Consider the following 26,755-nt stretch of genomic DNA (forward strand, 5'->3'; position numbering starts at 1 on the left):
CATAGAGGGTAATAACTAGGCACCACTTAGAGAGCAGAGAGAACAAAACTCTCAAAAATTTAAAACACGCCGCAAATGTACGGATTTCAATTATGGTTCTGATGTCCTGCCAGGTGTTCTAAACATAGCCATTGTTAGATTATTGCAAAAGACACTTAAAAGAATTGAAAAACCTGCAGAAATCATGGGGGAAAAAAAAATCCAGGCACCAGTCAGCTGAGTAATAAGGCCATGTAAAAGCCAATTAATTTTCTAATTCTGAATAACTTCTTGAAGAGATAAAAACTGGTAATCTCTACTGTACATCTTTATATGATTATTTCTAACCTACAACAGCATTTTGGATAAGTAAACAGAAAAAAAAAATACATACTTCTAGAAAAAAAGCCCACAAAACAAAATGAAAACTCCAGTTTAAAATATTCCTAAAAACAAGTGGTATGGGAGTGGGAGGGAAGAAAAGTAAGTAGTTTGTAAAAGGCATTGGTAATCTTTTTTAAACTACTATGATGAGCATATCACCAATAGATGTGGGGCCTAAAATTGTTGAAAGTGAATAAATTTTGGCCCACCATCTGTTTTTCTCAAAAACAGACAATTAGCAATTTAATTGACTTGGCACACTATATATTACAGTACATATGTCACACTAGATGAAGTGATTTAGTTTCTCCAAAGTTGTCGAAAAGGTGCCTTGAAGGTTTTGGACTATTCTTTTTTCTTGCTGGTTGTATTTTAGAGATTTTTTTTTATTTTGACAAAAACTATGCCAAGGGCTTAAATTCTCCCATGGGCAGCTTTTAGTCTTTTTAAATGCAGTGCTAAAGTAGAAAATTATGCACCATACCACTATGCCAAATGTTATTTATTATTTATTACACTGTGTCCGTGCTTTCATTTTATGAAGCCGGCGGCTGGACTGTCATGATTTCAGGTATCCTTTAACTTGATATAAAAAGTTAACAGTAGAGATGGCCATGTTAACAGAATACATAATAACTTCCTACCGTCCAAGTATAAGACCTTTTCTCAGCTTATAGATACATTAACACAATGTACATTTTCAGGATTATTTTCCATTTAATTCCTCTGTTTCTTCCTATACATTTACATGGTTAAGTATATGGGGATTTGGAGCGTGGGTGAAAAATAAGCAAAAGTAATATTAACAGAGTAAGTTTTAATAAACAAGTTGCTACATGGTATCTTTAGATAGCTATAGTGTTTCATGGGTTTTATCATTGTATATGAAGGTATTTTATAACAAACTTTTTTTTGGATTTTGTTGTTGTTGTTGTTGTGTTTTCTCCCCAACTCTCCCCCATAGAACCATATGTTCAGAGAATCATTCAGGTTGGAAGGGACCTCTGGAGATCATCTAGTCCAACCTCCCTGCTTAAACAGGGTTACCTATAGCAGGTTGCCCAGGACCATGTCCGGTCAAGTTCTGAATGATCTCCAAGGATGGGTACTCTGCAGCCCCTCTGGGCAATCTGTTTCAGTTTGAACATCCTCTCAGTAAAAGAGTGCTTTCCTATATCCAGATGAATTTTCATGTTTTATTGTGTGGCAACTGCTTCTTCTGGGTACTACTGAGAAGATCCTAGCTCCATCTTCTTCATTCATTCCCAACAGGTATTTGTACACATGGATAAGATCCCCCTATGCCTTCTCCTCTCCTGTCTGAACAGTTCCAGTGATCTCATTGTCTTCTCATACGAAAGCTGCTCCAGCCCTTTAATCATCTTTGTGACCCTGTGACTTGCTCCTGTAAATCCATACATTTCTTGTCTTGGGTAGCCTAGAGCTGGACACAGTACTTCAGATGCCAGTAACAGACAGTTACAGAATTCCTTCCTATGGCACATTTAAATGTTCAAAAATCATATAATATTCCACAAGAGTTGTATAGGCAGAGAAAGCTTCAACTGCTTCTGTATACATAAATAGATAGACATATATTATTCATATGGGCATACTTCATTAATTATTTTCATCACACAATAATGATTTTTTTGCTTATTTTATTATTAGAAAAAGTGATAATTCATTAATTTCTTCTCTAAGTCTCACAAGTTGCCTGTCTATTTAAAGGATGTGTCATAATTAACATGAAAATACTTTTAAAAATTATTTGTCAGGTAACGTCAAATTCTGACTTTATCATTGTCTCAGTCTATTAATGTCAGTTTCTAAATCCACAAGTGTAGAAACGTGCACTTGAATTTCAGAGATTCAAGCAAAAAAAAAAAAAAATCATTCTGAACAGTCATTGTCTTTTTAGAGTGAATGGGACCAAAGATTGCAACAAAAGCATTAAATTCCACAGCACGTTTTCTGGAAAATCATTAAGTCGCCTAGTCATACCAACTTGGAACTTCCTAGCATTTCTTTGCCACCCACTTTCTCAGACATTCAATTGGATTTCATAAATGATCCTGAAGCTAAAAGGAATTTTAGATCATCTACTTTCATCTTGTATTACTTCAGCTGACCAGAAGTTTACTCTTTGTAAGATCTGCAAGAGTTTTGATATGCAAAATATTTTAGCCTAGAGGGAGGGAGGAGGAATGAAAAGAAAAGAGGAAAAAGGGGAGAAGGAAAGCGAGGAGGAGAGTGCCCCTGGCAAACAGATCTTTTCATGTAAATGGAAGGACTTTTCTACAACATCTGGAGAATCTCTAAATTTCAAATAAGAGAAGATATGACCAGATATTACCAGATATTAAAACACAGAACATTAAATAAAATAGACTTCGCAGGTATTTTGAGCTGTTGCTTAGAGAAAATACCCAGTAGTTGGACACCTTAGCACCACCTTGGAGCACTGGCCAATCCATGCAGTATTTTGTTTTCTGATAAAATTAAATCTTTTAGTGTTTTGCACATGCTGCAAGTAGTTAAATAAACAAAAAACTGAAAGCTAAAGCCAAAGGCAGCTGCCACCCTCTCCCCATCCATACACAACAGAAAACGGAAACTATATATATACCTCAGGGGAAACACTCCTTTCCATCAGCATCAACTAACCAGATGACATGTGCATACAATAACTGTTCAAGAGCTGCAAATTAATCATTTTGGAATCCCAAATTACACATCTCACAAATACTTTAATAATAAATTTGTAGCATCATAGACATCTTCAATATGCCATTCTGGCACCTTTCATATATCATGAAATATTTTATGCATAGAAATACACCATGTAGGAATGAAAGAGAGGGGAAAGAAAAAAAACTCACAACTTTCTGGTAGTCTTTCTGAGAGAGAGTACAATGGTTAAATCAAAAGTATAAGCCATTAATTAAACATAATATGATTATGGATTTTAACTGGAGGATACAAGTTTTTATTTGTATTCCACATGCATCCCTAATAGAGGTACTAAAACCTATGTAATCAGTGCTTTATTTCATATGTATAATTTCTAGATGAATATGAAGGCACGGTAAACAAAAATCCTTATTTTAGATGTAATGATGAAAAGGGATTTTCAATACGTATTTCAGATATCCAACATGAATTATCAGCATATATAAGCCTAAAGACATGTTGTAAGTTAAAAATTAAAACTCTCTATACTAAAGATTTTCTATAAAAGCAAAAAAAAAAAGGCACATCAAGCAGAAATCCACATACTATCCTCTGTACCATAGCTTTTAATAAACTATTGCTTCAGCACCAGCAAAATATGATGATGATTCAATCATAAGAAAAAGTTGGCAATAACACCCATTAAAACAAAAGTACAGACTCAACAGTCCATAAAACAATTAATGAGTTTAATGCAAGGGAATTTGATATTTAATGCCCTATCTGTGCATCTTTGGAAGTAGGCATCATCATATAGTGAGCTGGAATAGGGTTAATTGTCTTCATAGAGGCTCATGTGGTGCTATGTTTTGGACTTGTGATGAAAAATGTCGGTAACACACCAAAGTTTTACCTATTGCTGAACAGTGCTTATGCAGCATCAAGGCCTTTTCCATTTCTCACACTGCCCTACCAGTGAGGAGGCTGAGTGTGCATAAGAAATTGAGAGGGCACAGAACTGGGACAGCTGACCCCAACCAACCAAAGGGATACCCCATACTATATGACGTGCTGCTCAGCAATAAAAGCTGGGGGAAGAAGGAGGGACATATGGACTTTCAGAGCTACAGATTTTGTCTTACCGAGTAACCATTATGTGTGACAAAGCCCTGCTTTCCTGGAAATAGCTAAACACCTGCCTGCTGATGGGAAGTAGTGAATAATTCCTTATTTTGCTTTGTTTGTGCATCCAGCTTTTGCTTTACCTATGATACTTCTTTGTCTCAGTCCACGAGTTTTCTCACTTTAACCCTTTTGATTCTATCCCCCATCCTGCTTTGTGGGGCTTAGCTACCTGCCAGGGTTAACCCACAACAACTGGGCAAATCTAAAGCTTTATAGTTCATAGGCATTTTCTCTGGAAATATGTTACAGAAAATGCCAACCCACAGAAAACTGAAACAAAAAGCCATCAATAAATGTAAGATACAGTCTACTCTAATACAATATAATTAATAAATAGAGGTTTCCCATAACATGAAAATAAATGATGAAAAGGCACTGTTGATGCAGTTGTTTTCTACCATAATAACACTTACAGAAATTAATTATTGACCCGGGGAAAAAAAGGAAAAAAAAAAAAAAAGAAAAAAAAAAGAACATTCTCATGGAAAAATGCTTGGCAATATGGAAAAATCAGAGGTCTAAGTAAGAGAAGTGCAAAACCTCACCAGTTCTGCTGATTCTTCCGAGTTTTTTAGCTGGAAACATTTTGAAAAGCTCCATACATACACACATTTTAAACTTACGTCCTGACTGTATTTTAAATATACTGCCTACCTGATTGTAGCTATCCTACACACTGAAGTATACAAAAACAAACAAGTAGCTTCACTCTTCATCCAACCAAGTAAAATAAATTTCTAGCATTTCTTGTTGCATGAAATACCAGCAGCTAAAGAAATTTAGCAACAACTATGCCATGATGTTACTTCAGCAGACAAACAGGTGGAAATCTTGCTTCTGTCACCCTTTCACAGGATGATGTATCAGGACATGCATCCTAATGTTTTGAAAGAAGACGTTGCCAGAGGCTGCAACACAGAGTCCTTCACCACTTCAGGAAAACTGGTGCAGTGCAGCCACGAGGGGCACCTTCACCAACTCAAATTCAAGTCTGGTAAAAGGAGACTAATCAGGCATAACATATTCTCACTGTTGTAAAATATGCAGAGAGAAGAGACAGGCTTGAACTAAGACATCATGGCTAGTTGGTGGAGAACACAAACCATGTATTTTAAATATTGAGGTAAGTTCATTCAGATATAAATAAGATATTTAATATGGACACACAACTCTATATTCATGGCACTTTTTAACTTTTTCAGCTCAACATATTCTAACTTCTATTCCATCATGTTGAGGTTTCAAATTGTACCCTTTCCCAGGAAGATCTTTCCAAAAGCATGAATTGTTTTAATATTGGTATATGGGTTCTTACTTTCAGTTACAGAGATATAGTTCAGAAGTGTTCATAAGAAAATTTTCACTTAACTGCCACAAAAAAACCAAGCAGGTTTGGGTAAATTTTTTACCCCAAAACCAGAGGTAATTTGTTAGTCTCTTGTAACATATAAGCTTAATGCATAAGACGAGAGAACGAAGTGCAGTTAAATACACAACGAAATGCTAAGGAAGGTGAGTCAGTCTAACAGACATTTAACCCAATGTCCTGGTTCAATCAGTAGCTAATACTCAAGGACATAGCAAATGATGACCTTTCCGCATGTAATGTATTCGTGTTGCTCAGCAGACTAATATCAGAGCAGAGAAAATCCTTCTGCTCTTCGTTATAGATAATACTATCACACAAGGTTTGATCGCTAAATGCGTTTAATTAAATATTGTAAAGCAGAAAGGATGACTTACAATTTTATTGAACAGAATTTAAAAGTTGTGGGAGTCACCTTCAAATAACAATTTGACAAGCTCTCCATTGGCATTAGGGGAGTTGTAGAAAAAGGATCATAAATTGTGTGGCATGGAAATAATTAGCTTCCTTTTAACCAAAAAAAACCATTAAGTAGAAATATGAATATTAAATTAAGTCTTGTTGAAGACAAATAACCTCATTTTATAAATCAACTTGGAGAACACAATATTAAACAACACTAACATGCAGAGAAATTAGAATTAAAATCAGTGATCAAAAAGAAGTAGCAAGCACTAGTAAATAAATATCTTGGGGAAATAAAGAGGAGAAACAGAGATAAAATGCAAAATTTCATTTTCTAAGAACATGCTTTTAGACTGAAGACCTATTTTCAAAAATTTGGTAAAGTCAACAGAAATATGAAAGTTTCTCAATACCAAAAATACATTCCTTCCAGAAATTATTTTAAAAGACAACAATAAATCCCACACCCAAATGCATTTTGATGCAGCAGCTTTTTGAGGCACAGTTTACTATTAGTTCTTATATGACCTGAGACCAGTATATTTGTATTGAACGATTACAGAGTTACAAGCAATACTGGTAATGATTTATTTAAAAGCTAAATTCCAGTAGCTGCATACAATTTTATATTTTTTTTAATGTCGTACTTGATGAAATTTTTAAGACCCTCACTATAAGGTAACCTGCACAGAAATAAAAACTCAGAAATACCATTTCAGGAGCTATGAAAGATCAAATCTGATTCAACATTAATCTATATTTTTCTCTGTAAAATATATGACATGTATATTGTTTTGAACATTTATAAATTAAAAATTATGTACTAACATTTGACTTTTCCTTGGATTATAAGTGTGTGTTTAAACACACACGTACATAGTCAAATTGCTGCATGCAGTCTTGACTAAGAGTAGACAACAGGTGGGTAGAACAGCATTAGTCTTTTTATTCAAACTCAAATGCAAAACATACATCCTGAGAGAGATGATAAGAAAATTCTTATCTCAGCAGTACAATGGACAAACTTTTCTAATAATAAAGATGAACTGAGATGTCAAAAGACCTACTGTAAGAAATTAGTAGCTACAAGAAAAAAAGAAAAAAAAAAACCCCAAACCTATCCTGATGGTATGCATCAAAGTTTTGAAAGAATTTAGTTTCTAGCAACAACACATGATCATTTGTAAAGGATCCCCTTCAACAAACAAAACACCTAACAACTAATAATTAAATAAAAAAAAAAAAAAAAAAAAGATAGTCCATCAGAAAGAAGAACAGAAATTCCTTATTTGCCTAGCTGTTTCTGCAGGTGCTGTAAAACAATAGGAGAAACCCTAAGTAACTTTTTGGACCTATGGTCACAGGAAAAAGGCTTGGGTTGGGGCCTCCTTAGACACACAACTCAAAGCGCGGGTAGAAAAGCTTAAGGAATGTCTGACTTCTTTCTTAAGGTTATCTTAGTATGGTAGGACAGAGGGGCAAATACAATGTCTGTTTTATGAAAGTGTTCCAAGGGGCATCTGAAAAGTTCAGAGATGTAAACCTGAGATGTTAACAAGACCGTAGGAATTACAATCAAGAATAGATTCAGCTGACACAAGGATAAAAATTATATCCACAAAGCGGCATGGCTTTTCTAAAGGAAAATCCTGCATTACAAGCCTATCAATGCTTTCCAGAGAGATTGGCTGTCACAGAGATGAGAGAAATCCAGTCTACATAGACTATTTGCACTTCCAAAGGGCATTTCAGGAAACACTAATGGAAGGTTCTTACCGACGCTAAGATCTCTGTCATAAAAAGACAATGCTTTAGTGAATTTGCTTAAAATATAGATAATTGATGGTAAAAGTAAACGGTCAATTCTTCCAGAGGAACTAAATCACTAATGGACTCTTCAGTATCTAACCCATTTGACAATACATTTGCAGATGTGCTGGAAAAGAAGGTAAGCAGCGAAATGACAAAGCGCCGATGACACTAGTTTACACAGAGCAGCAACAAGGACAATCACCTCTGAAGAAATAAATAAAGGTCCTGAAAAACTGAATGAGCAGTAAAATGGAAGATTAAATACATTGCATTTTCTATGGAAAGAATGAAAACACATCAGACAAAGCTAGTAAAACTACAGTCAACAAAAGGAAATATTTCTTCATTAGAACGTCCTTACCATAAAATATTCAGAAAACTAAAAGTGTACATGGATTTAAGAGGAAAAAAACACAAAGTCATGGATGAAAAATTCTCAGGAGTTAGTTAATATATATAGACAGGATTTAGGAAGTCTCTGTGCTACAAACTGTTAAGAGTGTAGGAAAGCATTCTGAAGAATTATCACTGTATCATTTCCTGCTTTTTTCCTTATGTGATACTCAGTTAAAAGGAAGTGCAGAAAGTACAAAAGCTTCAAGTCCTCATAAAAGGAGGATTAGGTAGTATTTAACAAACAAAATCACCCGTCTTGTGAAAGCCAAAATTACACAACAAAAGTGTCCAAACTGTCCACGATCTCACTGAGTTCAGTAATTCAAGTTTTTTTTAAAAATCACTCTAAATTATGAATTATAAATATGATATGAATATAACAAGAACTAAAGCTATATTTTTCTTAATAGAATGGACATGAAGATACACGTTTCATAGATAAACCACTCTCATAACTTGTTGAGATGAGACCTTCCTGAAGCCTTTGCTATGAAAAATGTACTTCCTAAGTGTTTCTAAACATAGCAAGAGGACTAACACTGGATTAAACTATCTACCATATTCAGACCATTCAGTGTTCTGTCACCAACAGAAAAGCAAGTGCTGTTGAGCAGTTAGTCATGGAAAAATATCTCTGTGCCATCTGTGACAAAAAAATCTCAGATGTGTCTGCACCTCAGTGCTTACTGCTGGGAAAATGTGATCCGCGTTTCGTCCTAAACTCCAGAAGGCTACCCCAGGTTGCAGTAGTACCCCAAGCACTCAGGAGCACAAGTCACACTGGTTGAAGCAAGATGAAAGTTACGCTTTAAGCAAAAAGAAATCTTTTGAAATACTGGTTGTCAGAGTGTAAATCCCATATCCTAAAATTAGATCATTGATGCAGAAAATTGAATAAGCAAATATACTTTCCTTCAGATTCACTTTTTACCTACACTCCTATCTAGCTTGGCATCTTAGACAAGCCTCTTCCAAAATTTAGCATTACACTTCTTCAACTTTAATTTCTTATGCAATTAAAATTAGAATATGTCTGAGGTATTATTATAGTTAACAACAAAATCACACAGATTTTGTCCTGATAGGAGGCATAGATACGAGGAGAACCTACTGATTTAAGAGGTATTGTAGCCAGTTATTTAGAGAAAAATAAAACAGACACACCAAAAGAAAAAGAAAATAAAAATAAAATCCCTCAGATCTGGCCATGGCTCAGAAGGTAAGGGTGTGACATCAGGACGCAACAGAATTAGACTGCCCTGAGGACATTTTCCTTTCATTCAGAGGACTCAAATCTGACCTAAACAGAAGTTCAGCTTGCCTATACTATGCTAATACAGGATGGCTTTGTACTATGCATTTACATTGCTGATTCCATTCCTTAAAATAATTTTTCCTATCAATTTGCACTATGATTATTTACTTTATTATTTAATACCCAAAATTCTGGGATAAAAAGTTTATTTTGAAAAAGCGTATAAGGCGTATTTTTTATTTCATTTATTCTTTTACATTTGTCTAAAGTTACAGAAGGAAGCTATTGAGTATGAACTCTATTGCAGTTAGAGTTCTCATGTGTAATTTTCCAGGAAATACAATATTCCATTGCTAAAGTTTTTGCAAAATGAAATAAAGTCACAATTCTTCAAAGTCTTATGATCTTACAAAAATGGGTTCCTTGTCATTGAAGGATATGCCACAGTTTTATCAGCTTGCCTTGTATTTCGTGCAGCTGTTTTTTCCTCAATTATAGATGAAGACCATTCAGTTCCAGTGTTCACATGTGTTGGAAATTGTTTCTCTGCTATTGTTTAGAAAGACACTTCTTTCCTCTTCCCCATGGCTTTGTGAATAGAAGTGCTACTGTGACAACATGGCACCATTTCCTGAAATTATGAATGATGCAAAGTATTCATGCAACTTGTCATCAGTAATAACTATTAATTTTGCATTTCCTTTCATAGCACTGATGTGGGAAGCTAAAAAAATCCATTATTTATTTATTTGGTAAGTATATGAGAACCAAAGATCTCATATCTAAAGGAAGGACTAGTGATTTCAAATAATCCCCAAAATTATAACTTGTATTTCTGCCTTATGACTTGTAAATTCTGACTTCTATATTTCTTTCCTGCCCATTGCTGCTATTTCTTATTCTACCTTCTGAAGTAGTTTTATTTTATGGGATACTGGAAAAGGATCTTCAAAACAACAACAAAACCTTATTAATTTTAAAATACTGTCTCTAATGCTTAAATCTCTATTTTACATTTAAATAATTATAATGGTATCTAGCTATTGAAACCATAAAATAACTCCATATGCAACATCTTAATCTAGAAGAAGACAAAGATTTTTATTATTTCACAAAGAGTTACTACGTTCTCCCAAATGGCAGATACATAAAAGAGAATAAACTGTTAGTTCCTGCAATAACAAAAATTTAAAAGAGATTTTCAGCTTAAAACCTACTAATGCAAAGGTATTTAAAAATTAATTTGTCTATTTCTATCATTAAAAAATGATATGGTATATTCAATACTATCCCAGTCAGAAAGGATGTGACCTTCTATCTCGCACCTTGAGCAAGTATACCATTTTGGAGGACAATGGGTAAAGGGCACTGGGTAATGACATCCCAAAACCTTCTGTTCCTCCCATCATATTCCATGTCAGACTTGGAACAATCTATATTCTTGAAAATGCCTGCCAGACTCAGACCTAAATGTCACCTAAATTGAAGAAATGTCTTTATGAATTTTGATGGGATGAGACATGCACATCTCCACTACCTTTGCAGTTAGTTGAGTCTCAGGATGCACAGAAGCAGATATTTAGGCATCAAGATATTTTAGTAAGAAATTATTTTAGCAATTAGTAAGTAATGTTATCAAGTACGTTATCAAGTCATTAACTCCAACATAAGTCTGTAAAGTAAAACAATAGAAGATACAGTATGCATACTATCTATAAGAAATTCACTGTGATTTAGTAGTTTTTCTTTGGACAAGCTTTATCATATCCTGATAAACGCCTATTAGGAGCTGGAGCACATGAGGAATGCTATTCTCGATGATATTCAAGTGCATCTTATGGATTACCTCAAAGGAATGTAATTTGTGTCTTTCAAGATTGCTCTATGATGCAAACTAAAGCAAGGGGAGTGGGAATGATCAGAAGAAGATTCAGTTCAAAAATCACACTGCTGGATCTAATCTAAAATGCTAATGTAATTGTACCTTTTATGTAAGCAGAAACTTACAAGATCTATTTATATAATATATATAAATAGATACAGTATCAGCCATAGTTAGGTGTCTGAGTGGATAGTGGAAACTGTGTGGAAGGGGACAAGTTATAGGAATAGAATTTGATCTCGTCCATTAAAGAAAAATACAAGCAAGCTGGGCATACATTCTTAATAATCCATGTAGTCATTTAAACTGAAATGTCCTCTGACCCTGACTCCCAGCAGTCACGATTCTCTTAAGTAATTCTGAACATTTTTGAGAGAAAAGTCTTTGCATTTTTTTGATTCTAGTGAAGAAGTGAGTGGTATGTCATAGCCTTGAATGCACTGTTCTAACTCAATTACTCAGTTTACCTCATTGGACTTTCTCTCAACTTCCAATTCATAAGTTACAAAACTTTAATTGCAAAACAGCTGCTTATCCAAAATACTAACCATTTAGATGTCTCTTTTCAGAGCCTACTGTCATCAACAGAAAGGACTTAAACACACAGAAAAACCAACAAAAGAAGATAGCAAACCCCCAGACCTGCCTCCCTCCCCTCGCACATTTCCCATCCTCTCAGGGATTAAAGCAAAGGCAACGGATATAAAAAATTTATCCCATACTCTACACTGAGGGGAGAAAAAGCCAAAATAAAACAAAAAACTGCCACACAGTACCTATCCATTGAATGCTTGATGCATTCAAATGCTATCTAGTGAGCTAGTATAAAGTACCAATGTAGAGCAAGAAAGAAATACAGAGTCAATATCTAAGTGTGCAATCACTAAGTTGATTATATGGAGATGAGATTGTGAATGTTCATCCTTTTTGTCCCCTTCTACCTATTCATATTCAATTAATTTTATTCTTGCAGAACTATAGCTTCTAAGAATAAATGTAACTCATGAATAAAACAAGACACAGTGGTACATTGTAAGACACTAGACAATAATCCTCTGCCTTCTGCAAACTAAAATTGTTGCAAGTAAAATTATTTTTTTCTAGAAAAGAACTCTGTAAATAAAGGAAACAACTACTTGAGCTGTGCAGATTAATTCAAATTCAGATCTAAAAAGCTTCTTTTTCCACTCAGCTATGGTTCAAATTTTGCTGTATTAACAAATTCTTAAACTCGTTTATACTAATTATTTATCTTGCCCTTTTCAACAGCTGGAACATGGAAATCCTGGGTCTTAATAACTACCATACAAAAAAGTAGCAAGATCTTTCTACTTTAGCCCATTGGATCTGAATATTAAGAGTGCACAAGCACACTTGTGCCATGCCACTATAGAGCTTAATATACACAATCAGCCAGAGGAAAGTTATGGACAGACCAAACCAGCAAGTCACATTGTGCATGTTTACTCACAATATGCTTATTCACTCCATCTGCCCACTCTCAACAACAGCAGCTCCATTTCTAATACACATGGTTGTTGGTTTAACTTTTGCATTTCCTCTCTCCCCTTTTGATGAATAATTTTGATAAATAATCATACTTTCTATTATCCAGCTTTAGTAGTAGGCCGGAACTATGCAATTTAAAAAACTGTTGCAAGAAATACATGCAGCTATGTTAAATCTAATATAAAAATAATAAACATAACTAATTCTGTAATAACACAGAAGTGCGCATATATATACATTATTCTTAAGTTTTTGGTTGATTCTGTTCCTCATGCTATATGAAAACTGTAAGTTCCCCCAGAAGCATCAAATAGCAACAGCTGTTTTATGTTATGCGTTATAGATTCCTCACATTTTAAGACCATAAAGAGCAGCATTATTAGATAAGTTTTTCTTTGTCTTGGCCCAAAACTCATAAGTAACCCACTTCACTTGAAGGTGTTTTTTTCTGCTCTGGTAGGCATGATTGATTTTCAAAAGAATGTAGGAAGTATTCACTTCATTTACTCATTTAGCTTTAAATAGTCACAGAATTATTCCATTTTAATATTTTTCAACATGAAATAGCAGAAAATAAATGTAAAAGTATATGCCAAAAATCAACTGCTGTAAGAACACACCAAATAAGAAGTGTGCAGTTTCATGTGACATAAGACCTTTAAAGAGAACAAATTTATTCTTTGTATTTTTTTCAATTCAGCTTGCATTTTCTTGTTTTTAAAACTGACAGAACCGGAAATAGAATGCATCTGCTAATACGAAAGAAAAACATTTAATAATATTGGCTTAGTTTTTGATACACCATTACATTCGCTTCCAATAATGTATTGTTACCTTTGTAGTTAACTTTGAAACCGATTGAGCCCACACTTTCATCCGTTTGAAGATGTAACCACATCTGATTGCTCATGCTCACAATTAAGTCTGGTACAAAGCTCCCAGTTAACCTATAGGTTGAAAAAAAAAAAATCTGTAAAGCCATTAAGTAATTAGATTATTATTTTTTTTTCTTTTTGTAGGGAATCTAAATAACTATTAACTATTTTTTAATGGTTTTTGGTTTTAAATTCATTTTATCCAGCTCACATCAAATTACTTATCTCTGACTGGTTAGCCAATACGGCTCTCAAGGTCCCAGTGACTGCAGATTTGATAGAACTCTACAAACACAAGCAGCTACTGCTTGGGTTGTACTGAAATATTTCATCTCACTTTCAGTTGCTGGTCCAGAAAGACATGCCTCTCCCTAATCTTGAACGTTATCTGGCAGCCCTGTGTGTGTGACTCGGATACAAGCAGGCATATCAAATAGCACTAGAAGCCCTTAACGAGGCACTACATTTATTCTTCCAGAAAAACATTTCTCTGGTATAAAATTACCCACTTTGGAATACATGCATTGCATAATTAAGAGGAAGTTGTTATTCTTGAATAGCAATACTGTTATGAAGGCCCATGTGTTCCCTGCACTCTCTCACCTCCCTTCCTCACCTCTACCACCACAATGGAAGAATGTGCCTGACAGACTCAGATGACATTCATTCCTTCATTAACAAAAATACCAGATGCCACAACTTTAAAACCTCCTAATATCACAGGATGTTGATTAATTAGATAGAATTAAAGCTGGTATTTCTTTTTTTTTTCTTCACTTTTCATACTGTTTGCAAAAATTTGCAAGACTATGCAAACCTAAATGTTCATTCTGTTTGCTGAATGAAGTAGTGTGATAGCAAAAAGGAAATGTTCTGAAAGCTGCTGTTTTATGTTATATTGCTCCCCCCCCCCCCCCCCCCCCAAAACTTTGTCTCAAATTTGGTAAGAGATTATCAGCTAAAACAGAATGGTGGAAAGTACCAAAACATTTTCCATTCTTGTAAGATGGATCGCAAGCACAAGACTGTATAAGAGTGAAAACTGTTTGTTTTTTACAGTTCTAACCATTCTTTAAAGCTAGTTGAAACTTCAGATGGACTATTTTAAATATATTTTACAGTTAATTTTAGTTCTCCCTTCTGGTCTTTTTTAGTTTGTTTCTGTATGAAATACTCAGCTGTGGGAGAAATTCATGTCTATTTCCCACATCTGTGTTCACAGATGGAGCTACTACAAAGACTCTTGCCAGAATTGAACAAGTAAGTGACTGGCCAAAATAATGTACTAACTGCTCACTCCTGCACTAAGGGAAAGTGTCTTCAGTGAGTTCAGTCTTTGCCAAATTAATAGATTAACAGGATGTTGCTCAGAAACAACACTGATGTAATGGCTAGCAGAGTTTTGTAGTCGTCTCTGGTGACTGACAGTACGTTTTGGGAGTATTAAGGCTATTGGGAATATTTATCTCTTTGTTGTGTCACAGAGAACAGTTCCTATGATAAACAGTCATCAAAATTTTTATCACATCTATTTTCTGAAGTCAATTATAAATATTTTTTTGAAGGCATACAGTTTTCAGAAACAACATTTTTCAATTAAATAGGACATGTGAAAAAACGCGTTTTTGAAAATAAAAATCAATCAACAGAACACAGAAATCACCTATTGCTCTTTTTTAAGTGCTTAGGGATCCCTGTACAATATTTGGGAAGACTTAGGGGCCACAGATCAATAAGATCCATTAAAAAAAAAAACATTATATGAAGGAAGATTTAAGATAATAATAAAATTCTGCAGTTATGAATTATTATTTCTTTCCTCTTGGGGTTTATGCAACTTCCTCTACCCTGTATTCATTACCTAGAGTCCTTTCCTGGAAGTAGGTTCTTACACCTTCCCTTCCAAAAGCTGAGCAGCGAACACTATCAACAGTAGAAATGGACAGATGCAATTATGATTACTCCCTTTTTATTAAACGGCTATGACACTCAGCAGGGTGTTTTCCACCTCTTCTTCTAGGACTACAGAACTACCCATTCCACATACTAGTGACATACATTCCCCCTGAGAGAGCATGCTGAAGATTAGGTTAGAGGGTATTCAGAAGATTTCAACACTCCTTTCCATCTGCTGACGATGATTTGTAATATGGGAGATTGGATACATGTACACCCAAGACAGCAAGCATACTAAAAAGAGTAATGGTTTTCATGCCTTATGCACTGGATTTTCCAAATGCATGCTATAGTGGATAGATGTGTATTACATTAAAAGTCACTTGCAGCAACTGTCAGACCAAGCTGCTGAAAGCAGACTTCCAAACATCCTGAAAAAGTGCCGTGACTGATGTATGAAGGAGGACCACCATTTCTTTTCCTTCTTCCCCTCTACCCCTTGGTAATAAAACTTAACGCTGCTCCACCTTGCAAAAATCTTAGTTATATAGGAAAGCACTAAGAATGCCTTCATATTGGTCATCTTGTCAAACACACGAAAGATGTGTTCCATTCAGATTTAAGTTCACTGAGGTGTTATGCTCATTAGGCGGGAGCAGTCTGTCTTGTTGCTGGGTGCATGAATACAGGCACAGAATTATAGGCACCCAGGGAAACTTAATGGCGAATACTGAAATGGCTTTGGAGTTCAGTTACTTCTGTGATTAGCACCAACTGATTAGGAATTACCAAGACAACAATTCTCAATTTAGGAAGCATAATTCTATCTAAATGCTACTTAAATTCAGTTTTGGTTCTGAGCCTTCCTATCTAGCAGTGCCCAGTAAAACTAGTAATTAAACACTTGTATAGGTTTCCTGATTGACTTTGATAAATTGGAAGATAAATATTTTCACATCATTTACACATAAACCAGACATATTCAAACCAATGTTCTTCAGCAATTTTAAAATTTAATATCCAAAAATGAAATCATAAAATAGCTGCTTTATTTGCCATGCATCATATCTCAAAGAAATTCTGCATTGCTCACAGAAAAGATTTATAAGCTTTTTACAGTACTCAATTATGTTCCACCTTCTATGTAATTTTTTTATACATTTTAATCCTAATAACTTTGATACTGATACTTCTGATAACAGAATAATCAGTGATCATTCCACTGGTAAACAAAAATAATATATTTGTGGCTGATTATACAATGTTATTTAATATTAAAACCCCACAAATTAATTGGGGGATTTTTTGCTTTCCCAGGATCTGTATAGTAATAATTCTTTAAAATTATTTGTCTAGTTATTTATGGAACAGATTCCCTTATCGTACGTTAACACTTGACAATTCTAATTAACTCTTTTATTAAAGAAAATTATTCAGAATTCATTTATAGTCATGACAAGTTTAATCCTGTAATTGCATTATTTCTTCCCAACATAAGTCTCCTCATCAGACATACTTTTATAAAATACTAACATCTTTAATGAAATAAAATCTGGATGGAGTGCTTTACTACATCACTCAAAATTTTAAATATCATTGTACTGTGCCTCAATGCATTACACTAATTCAGGTACCAATGAAAAACAATACTTTAGTTAAACGTTAATAAGACCTGGTGAATTGGTACTTAAATGCTCTTTCCACATGAGAGGATATTCAATATAATGTAGGAATCTAAGGATATCTGAAATTGAATTCCAGCATTATCAGAAATATACTTTGAAGCCTTAGTACTGTTTCTAAAATAGAAATTACAGTACTTCCCCACTTCTCAAAACTATTATTAGTAACAATTAGCACATCTACAATCCACTGAAGAAACTTTGCTTTATCCTAAAGTAATTGCACCTGAAATACCTGGCCAAATCCTGGTCTCCTCATCAATAAGAACGGATAGAATGATTACAAAACCAATTAAAAATAGGTCATAGAATGATCCAGCTTGGAAGAGACCTTTCAGTCAGATTGTCTATCTTCTGAAGAATAAGTGTAGGGGGAACTGATGATGAAAATCTGCAAATCTTGAAAAAAACCTGTATTTCCTGTTCAAAGTTTTGCAATTAATAATATTAATGAGATGATATTAGGAAAGAAAAAAGGTAAACACTTTTTAGGGTTTAGGGTACTCAAATTCTTGATATCATTCTTATGGTGAATAATGGGAAGTTGCAATATATAAAAATAGTATTAATACATTTCCATTAAATGTACTGTGGAAATATCATTCTAAGGACTCCTAATTTTACTATTCTTTTGGGTTTTGTTCAAATATATTTTGTACTAAACATTTATCACATCTGCTTCTGTTCTGATCTGTGTTTTAAATGTGTAACTCATTTGAAATAAATGATAACATAAGGTAGTTACTGAGAAGACAGTTTATTCAAAAATAACAGCTAAATATTATTTGGCCCTTTCCAAAATCCTTTCTAAATGGCAGATAATCCTTTATGGGTAAAATATAATTTCTAAGCAATAAACAACTTTTTCTTTCCCATAAAATTGAGTCAGATTTGAAAGAAATTACTACGTTGTATTTTAAGGGGTCTTCCTTTCTCCTACAAAACATTGAATTATTTACTCAGAATAGAATTGGAGCTATATAAAATGACAGACTACAAGTAATACCTAATTGCAATGTTCTGCATATTGTCAAATGAGTGGGGAATGGGGAATAAACAGAATCACTGCATTATACTGCTGCCTTCAAAATTTTACAAATTAAGTAATAAGATTCTGAATTTGTCTTCTTGACACTGCTATTATTGTAAAAACAGTTTCCATCACAAGTTAAGTATGAGAAATATGGATTCTGAAGTTAATCAATGGTTGTTAAGTATATATATCTCTATATATATCCGGGCTCACAGAAAATGGATGACAAAAATCTTATTTAATAGTCAGTGCTGTCTGACTTGTAATCATATGTAGGTTAGGTAATATCCTACTCAGATTTTCTCTGAGTAGCAATTTTCTTCACTACACTAACTCATTTCTTGAGTTATCTACAGTAGCCAATAAGCACTTTAAGGTCAAGATATTATAGTACATCTTTTGTCATGCTAAGCCTGCTAGGAGATTGTAAAAGTTTATGTGTAAATCGTCCATTTATCTATTTTCAACGATGTTCTTTCACACTTTAAATTGAGAACACACTTATAAAGGAAGCACAATAGCCCCTAAAGATTTACATGACTACACATGAACGTACAGACAATGTCTTTTGAAATTTCTGATTTTAGTTTATCTTTTTCTTTTCTGATGTCTAGCCCATCTCTTTCTGACTTCAGAAGAGTAAACATACAACAATGTATTTGAACTATCACCTTCAGTAATTTTAGAACCTCAGTAAGATCAGGTTTTGTTGAGATTTACCTAATTCTAATCACTATTTACTCTCATCAAAAAACACATTAATGACATTCTGTAATGCACACAAATCATAAATATGAAAGACTTACACTTGAAGCACAGTTTTAGGATCACCCACTTCTCCTCCATCACCAATTGTCAGTGTGTCATAGCCAATCTCCAGATCAAATTCTTCAAAATTTATCTGAATAACCTAGGAAATAAGGTAAGTAAATATGTTTTAGAAATAAAGAAATGTACCTGAGACATGAGTCTGTAAATAAGTTTTTCAGCAGTGTAAATAAAAGAGATTTTCCAATTAATAATTACATGTAACTTCAGCATATTTTACAACAAATTATTGTAATTAACCCAACAGGTTTGGTTCATGAAATATGAATTATAATAGCTTTAAGGTATCATCACTCTGCTGACCTCCTCAAAACACTGTCATTTCACTTATTTATGTAGTTGTTACATGTTTAATACAGTTCTGAATACTTGCATTACATTTTGATTAAGATATACTCAAAGGGCAACATAACTAATTGCACTTCGTGCAATACAATTGTCTTCAAATAACAACTGAATAATTGTATTTCACTGAGTAAATGCAATGAAGGTGAAGAACATAATTTACTCCTGACATCTATAATCTGGCTCAAGTAGAATAAAGCTATATCAAAGTAAAAGTCATTTTCTTATTTCATGAACCTGAGTAAAATGCAACCATCAGAAGCATGGGCATTTTTTATATCCTGTAATTTAAACCGCAGTATGCATATTTAATGCTGAAGGATAAAAATTTCAGCTCTATTTTAAGAATACAATGAATTTTTCACTTAAAGCAAAATTCAACCATATTATTAGAAAAGAAAATAAAGCATACTGTTTCCACTCATGTATTAATCACGCTAACTCTGTCTTTATGAAAATAACAGAAGTTCCTCAAATTTTCATATAAATAAAAATGACAGAATACTTATGAGTAGGACCTTTTAATACTTATGTCTGTAATATATGGTCTTTGATTATTGTTATAATTGAGAATTGAGAGTGTTTGTTTTTAAAGCTGTGGATGCCATTCTGATGGATTATTATCAAGTCCCTGAAAGCTCGTATTACTTTGTTACACTGGGGTTCTGGTAATTGTTTAAAGAAGGATGTGTTTCTATGCAAAAAAGCCAGTACAGGCAAGTTGGAGAAACTGATGTATGTTCTGAGGATTGTAATTTGCTCTTAAGGGAGGAGAAACACTTTTCTTTACAGGTGTAAACATGAATTTAAGTAATCTCAGGAACAGACAGTTTGGCATATTCACATATACAAACGTGTGTGCGTGCACGCACATGCATGTATGTGTGTGTATGTATGTATGTGTGCATTATACCCCAGGGAATAAAGTCAAGTTCAGAGAGTTAAGAGATGGAGATGGACATGGAAAACTGTGAGGGCAAGTAGCTGATTTGCTCTAATGGTCTGAGTAAAGGAGACAAAACCACACATAAAAGTTCTTAATCTTTTTAGTGTAAAAAAAATATTCTGGATAATTTGTGTTGTTCTAGCCACCAAAATTTGTAAGCCTAGACATAGGAGTTTAAACTGAAATCCATAACTAGATTTAAGGCTGATACGTATTTCATTTACTATTAAAAAAATAAGAAAAAAAACAAAGATAAAAAAAGAGAAGAGTCTTCATTTTTGGGTCACATTATTTAAATTATGTGCAATTACATGTGCAGCTACATCAGAACAGGACAGACTCCAAAATGAAACATGAGAGTTTCTGGGCAAATAATATTAGTATTGAATTCAACTTGAAAGCAGATTTCACTTATTAAAAGTAAAATACATTTTGCACTAATATCAATACTTAAGTGCAACAGCATAGGAAACTTAAATTTATATTCGTAATAACAAGAAATCCAAGATGTTAAGAAAAAATGCATAATTAGTTCACCCACCTAAATCCTAATCCTGTTTTCCATTAAACACGAGAAGAAATCTAATCTTGTTATCTTGTATTTAAGTGCAACAGTAATAATTTTCTTTAAATTAATATCCTTCCAGATATTTTGTATTATTTAGTACCATCAAATTGATACAAAGTGTCTGTCTTTTTGCAGTTGAAGTCCTTGTTGTTATAAGCAGTGTCAGAAAGCTAAAACAGCTTTTCTTCAGCACAATCAACAATATCCAGTGCTACATGCATTTAATTGGAGGGGAGAGGACAGAGGTTAAGGAAAATATAAGTTCCTTTACGAGTATTTCAAGATACATTTTTTTTAATTAGGGCTAACCAGAAAACAACAAAACATATCTTTACTCATATGATTAAGGTTCAAAATACTTTATTCATTTCACCAGAAAAATGTACAATCTTTTTTCATTATTACTATTATTCGCATTATAATGCCCACAAATAAAAAAGTAAGAGAACTCCACATAAACTGTCTGACTCATTAGGGAATACTGTGGAACATGAAAAAATAACTACATTTTTTTTTTATTCAAATAATAGGCTTCAGCTTGAGTCTTTCCACTACTCTCTGGTGAATCCCCAAATTATGGATGATTCTCTTGTGATCTAACAGGTAATTGTCTGCTCTGATGTAATCTCTCATTCTTCTGCAACCTGGAATTCTTTTCTGAGATAAAGCAAACTTTTTATTTTTAATCAAAATAGATGTACATGCAAAATAAGTTTATCATTTGGGTTTGCTGCATTAATATTTTTCAGAGAAACATGCTTTATTAAAAGATTTCTGACCCACTCTGTAACTCACCTAAAACTGTGATAATGGAATAGGTATGTTTTTGAAAAGTGTACTTGCATAAAACCAGACATGCATAGATTAGTCTACATCTGTCTTGCATCATATTCTGTGAAGCAGTCACATTTGTAAGAAAAGAAGTAGCAATGAAGTCATTAACAACTTTCATAATATTAAAAATAAAATATATTATAACTGCCTGTAAAAATTTGGAATTTTAACATGTGATAATCTTATTCTTGCATTTGTTATTACCGTGATTTCTTCTTAAAATTTTTTTGATCAACTGAAAATTAAAAAACGCTGCAATTTTGTACAAAACTGCCAGTAAAACAAAACTAGAAACAGTATCCAACCAATTGGATCATATTTTATTTATAGGAAAAAGTCAAATATTATTGCTTGAGACAGTAAACCATTTTATGTACCATGCATATCTCTGCTGGAAAAAGGTTAGAAACAGCTACCAATAACTAGTTCAGACACATAGTACAAATGAAATAATTCATAACTTCAGATCATTAAAGGGTTAGCAAGTAACTGTATGTAACCTACTAATAAACAACCCATTTCAATTTAGGTTTTACATACCAAACCTGATCTGATTTACAGTACAAACTTTGGATTTGGCAAAGTAAACTTGCTATTTATTTGGCAAATATGCTTGTTGATTAACACTTGAAGACATTTAATTTTAAGGGAATTTGCTCAAATGGAGCAAGAGTAAAATATAGTAACTCAGAGCTGTCGATATCCAACATGCAAGAGGTAGTGAACTCTTTTATTACATATGTAGCACACAAGCACTTATGTGTTGTAACTGTGAAGAAAAATTGTGTGTCCTTTTTGGAAATTCCTCCTCTGCTGTTTATCTTTGACATGTGAAGTACACAATGTACAATACAAAATTTAGTTGAAATCTATTCAAATATGCCCGAATGGCAAGAAAATAAGTACTCTTAGTGATAAGATATATTTTCAGAGGCTTTGTTTTACAATGTCAGATTCAGTTTGGTCAGACCCAAAGATGGCTGGATTTGGCAGTGCTCATTATATTGATTATTTCCTTTGGAATACTGAAAAGGTGGTTTGATGACAACAGCACTTGAAGTCGAATGTGCTGGAACCTTTCAAAATAAAAACTGAAGTTTAGGTAAGATCAGTAAATAACTTAAAACTTTGTAATAAACCTGCCAAAAATACTGCTTTTACCAGTCACTTAACATTTTGTCTTTTTTTAATTTTTCTGAAAAAGCCGTAAATGGCACACCAAAGGTAGGTTGCATCCTTGAATCAGATTAACATTAGATTAAAACCTCAAAGTAATTCTACATAATGGACAAGCAGGAGATCAGGCCTAGTCAGCATGGGTTTATGAAAGGCAGATCCTGCCTGACGAACCTGAACTCCTTCTATGACAAGATGACCCGATTATTGGACAAGGGAAAGGCTGAGGACATTGTCTACCTAGCCTTTTGAAAAGCATTTGACACTGTCCCCCATAGAATTCTCATGGAAAAACTGGCGGCTCGTGGCCTGGATGAGCATACGTTCTGGCTGGATGGGCGGTCCCAAAGAGTGGTGGTCAATGGAGTTAAATCCAGCTGGCAGCCGGTCACAAGTGGTGTTCCTCAGGGCTCAGTGTTGGGACCATTTCTGTTTAACATCTTTATTGATGACCTTGACGAGGACATAGAGTGTATCATCAGCAAGTTTGTAGATGACACGAAGCTAAGTGGGAGTGTTGATCTGCATGAGGATAGGGAGGCTCTACAGAGAGACTTGGATAGATTGGACCCATGGGCCAATGCTAATGAAATGAGCTTCAACAAGGCCAAGTGCCGGGTCCTGCACTTGGGCCACAACAACCCCATGCATCGCTCCAGGCTTGGGGAAGTGTGGCTGGAGAGCTGCCTGCCAGAAAAGGACCTGGGGGTTCTAATTGACAAGCGGCTGAATGTGAGCCAGCAGTGTGCCCCGGTGGCCAAGAAAGCCAATGGCATCCTGGCTTGTATTAGAAATAGTGTGACCAGCAGAAGGAGGGAAGTGATTGTCCCTCTATACTCAGCACTGCTGAAGCCACACCTTGAGTATTGTGTCCAGTGCTGGGCACCTCAATATGAGAGAGATATCGAGGTGCTGGAGCGAGTGCAGAGGAGGGCAACGAAGCTGGTGAAGGGCCTGGAGAATAAATCTTATGAGGAGCGATTGAAGGAGCTGGGACTGCTTAGTTTGAGGAAGAGGAGGCTGAGGGGAGACCTCATCACTCTCTACAACTACGTGAAAAGACATTGTAGAGAGGTTGGTGCTGGTCTCTTCTCACAGGTCATTAGCGATAGAACAAGAGGGAATGGCTTCAAGCTGCAGCAGGGTAGGTTTAGGCTGGACATTAGGAAAAAATTCTTCACAGAAAGAGTGGTTAGACACTGGGATAGGCTGCCCAGGGAGGTGGTGGAGTCACCATCCCTGAATGTGTTTAAGACTCGTTTAGATGTGGTGGTGGGGGATATGGTGTAAGGGAGAACTTTGTAGAGTGGAGTTGATGGTTGGACTCGATGATCCCAAGGGTCTTTTCCAACCTAAGTGATTCTATGATTCTATGATTCTACATTTTAGTCTATTATTGTTTGTAAGAATGAACACTTCAGGGAAAACTGTGCTGAATTATTACTATATTCTACATACTTTTAAACCAGGCTAGCATCACTAAATCGTATTATTGATCTAGCTTGTAGATGCACAGTAATCAGATGCACAGGGACAGGTATTCTTTCTTGATCTATGAATTCAAGTAAAGTCTTTTCTCTAGTTTCCCAGAGCAAGATATAACCATCATTAATATAAATGAGATATGATCCATTGCTTTTATTGATCCATATAAGCAGTGATCATGTTTAAAATGTAGTTATGTATTTATTGTATTTATGTCCTGCCCCACAATCTCATTTGAAACTGAAAAAAAAAATAAAATGCAGAAGGACAACAAAATATTTTCAGACGGTCAGGTATACTTTCAGGGAGCAATACTATGAACAAAAATATTTCATCAATGATTTGCCTGAACTACAAGAGTGTCAATAAGACAACGATACTATTAGAAGTGCATTCTGGAAGTCGGGAACAGGGCGGAATTGTCAAAGATGCAGAATTCCATCTGAGACAGTTTACCACAATAGTCATGATCTACCATTTCACACATTAACAGTCAACTAATGATATCAGATATGTATCTATATGACTTCAGAAATGAGAAGAACCTCTTTCCTTAAAATTAAGCAATATAATAATTACTATTCTCTTTTCAGAAAGAGCTATGCAGTATTTCCTGAAATTTTGTACCTTCATAGTAGTTTTGGTGATGTAGCAGAAGTAGTCTGCAGGTAGCAGACTACTATAATTATCCTGATACAGACTAATCATATTTTGAATTTTGTTTCAGAGGATATTATTAAAAATGTCCCTAGACACTACTGTCAGGAAAAAGGAATCTTTCCTCTCCTCTTCCTCCACATACACAAATATATAAAACCAATAAATTTATTTACAATACGATACGCTGAGCCGTTCACTCCTTATTCACTAAAATAAATATGAAAGTAGCTAAAAGAAAGGTAATAGTCTCCCTGCATCGTGGTCTGCTTTTGCTGTTTAGAAACCCATAAAAAATAAACAACTTATAATTACTAAATTAAATTAAGTTTATAAACACAAAAGAAAAAAAAAAGATGGTAATACTAATGATTATTATCCAAGCTATACAGAAGAAAAATGTCCTATTTGAAAAATAACTTTCTGAAAATTCTGATGGTCTCGAATAACTTTGGAGAAGAAAGAAAGAAAGAAATGGGAGCAGAGATCTAATTTCTAAGAAATTTCAGTAGACATACCTCCTCACTGTGTCGTGGAATATATCCTTTGGAACTCACTCCTTGGGCAATACTGAGTCTGTTACCCAGCTGAGAAGTAACACAGGAGAAGGCTTTATTGAATAGTTAATGGCTAACTTGAGAACACCCTACAACCCTTCAGAGAGAGAACACTTTTAGGAGGATGTGTTCCAGACAGCAATCTTTCCGATCAAGTGTTCGGTATGACTGTGTGTCTAGTTCCTGATGGAACTAGCTCCGCAAAGACTTTTCAAGGGAAGTAGTGTTCCAGGTGAAGTACTCAACTTTTTAAGATTTCAAAACATAGACAGCAGAATGCCGTGTAACAGAAGCAAGTACATGTGCTTCAGAACTGCTTCTGAAGGGGAAGTGTAAAGATTTTAAGTTTTTTCATTTAAAGTATTTCCATACGTGCATCTGTTATCCTAAAGCTTCCAATGCAAATGTAACTCTAAAAATATTTTCAGATGTATAGTAATGTGTTCACTCCATATAATTTGACATTTCACCAGTAAAATAATGATGAAGTTTCTAAAGATGTTATGAATCTTTTCTCATCAGAAGTGCACTTAAAAATTAAGCTAAGATACAGGTTAAATGAGCTATATCTTAGATAATATTAACAGTAAGGAACAAATCTGAATTTAAACATCCTGCTAAGAACACAATTTTATTACATACTATTTTGCTGCATATTGCATATAATTCAATGATTCAAAATATCCAAAAATTGTTGTGTAGTATAACAATAGTTTAATTGTTCTCTTTGGTAGTCACCTATTAGATGAACAAAACACAACCTTAAATGAAACAGCCTAAATATTAAGCACTTCTGTCCTTTCAAATTTAATTTAATCTTTGCGTAGCAGAGAGGGTGAGAAAGGGAGAGAGAGGGAAGAAAAAGAGAAAGAAAACTTGGAGATTTATAGAGCCCCAGAGAAAAAAGCAGGTGACACACAAAGTTGTAAGGCAATTCTAGGAGATAAATACTCATTGGCTGAACTCAAAAGTTCCTTCTATATTGTTGAGTCCATTTGTTGGCAATAGGATTCATCCTACTTAATTG

The 26,755-nt window shown here is 34.3% G+C and overlaps 1 protein-coding gene across 4 annotated transcripts in view; it reads right to left on the reverse strand.

Moving 5' to 3' along the window:
- CSMD3 (CUB and Sushi multiple domains 3) overlaps positions 1 to 26,755 on the reverse strand; it is a 680,626-nt gene that overhangs the window by 334,974 nt on the left and 318,897 nt on the right. For all 4 annotated transcript variants that reach the window (XM_063327428.1, XM_063327427.1, XM_063327426.1 and 1 more), the window contains 2 exons: positions 19,139 to 19,242; positions 13,681 to 13,793 (listed from right to left, as the gene is read on the reverse strand). In XM_063327428.1, coding sequence (XP_063183498.1) covers positions 13,681 to 13,793; positions 19,139 to 19,242 — 217 coding nt within the window. The remainder of the gene's footprint in view (positions 1 to 13,680; positions 13,794 to 19,138; positions 19,243 to 26,755) is intronic.

Source organism: Chroicocephalus ridibundus, chromosome 2 (genome assembly GCF_963924245.1).
Source record: "Chroicocephalus ridibundus chromosome 2, bChrRid1.1, whole genome shotgun sequence".
In the NCBI taxonomy this organism is placed as follows: Eukaryota; Metazoa; Chordata; class Aves; order Charadriiformes; family Laridae; genus Chroicocephalus; species Chroicocephalus ridibundus.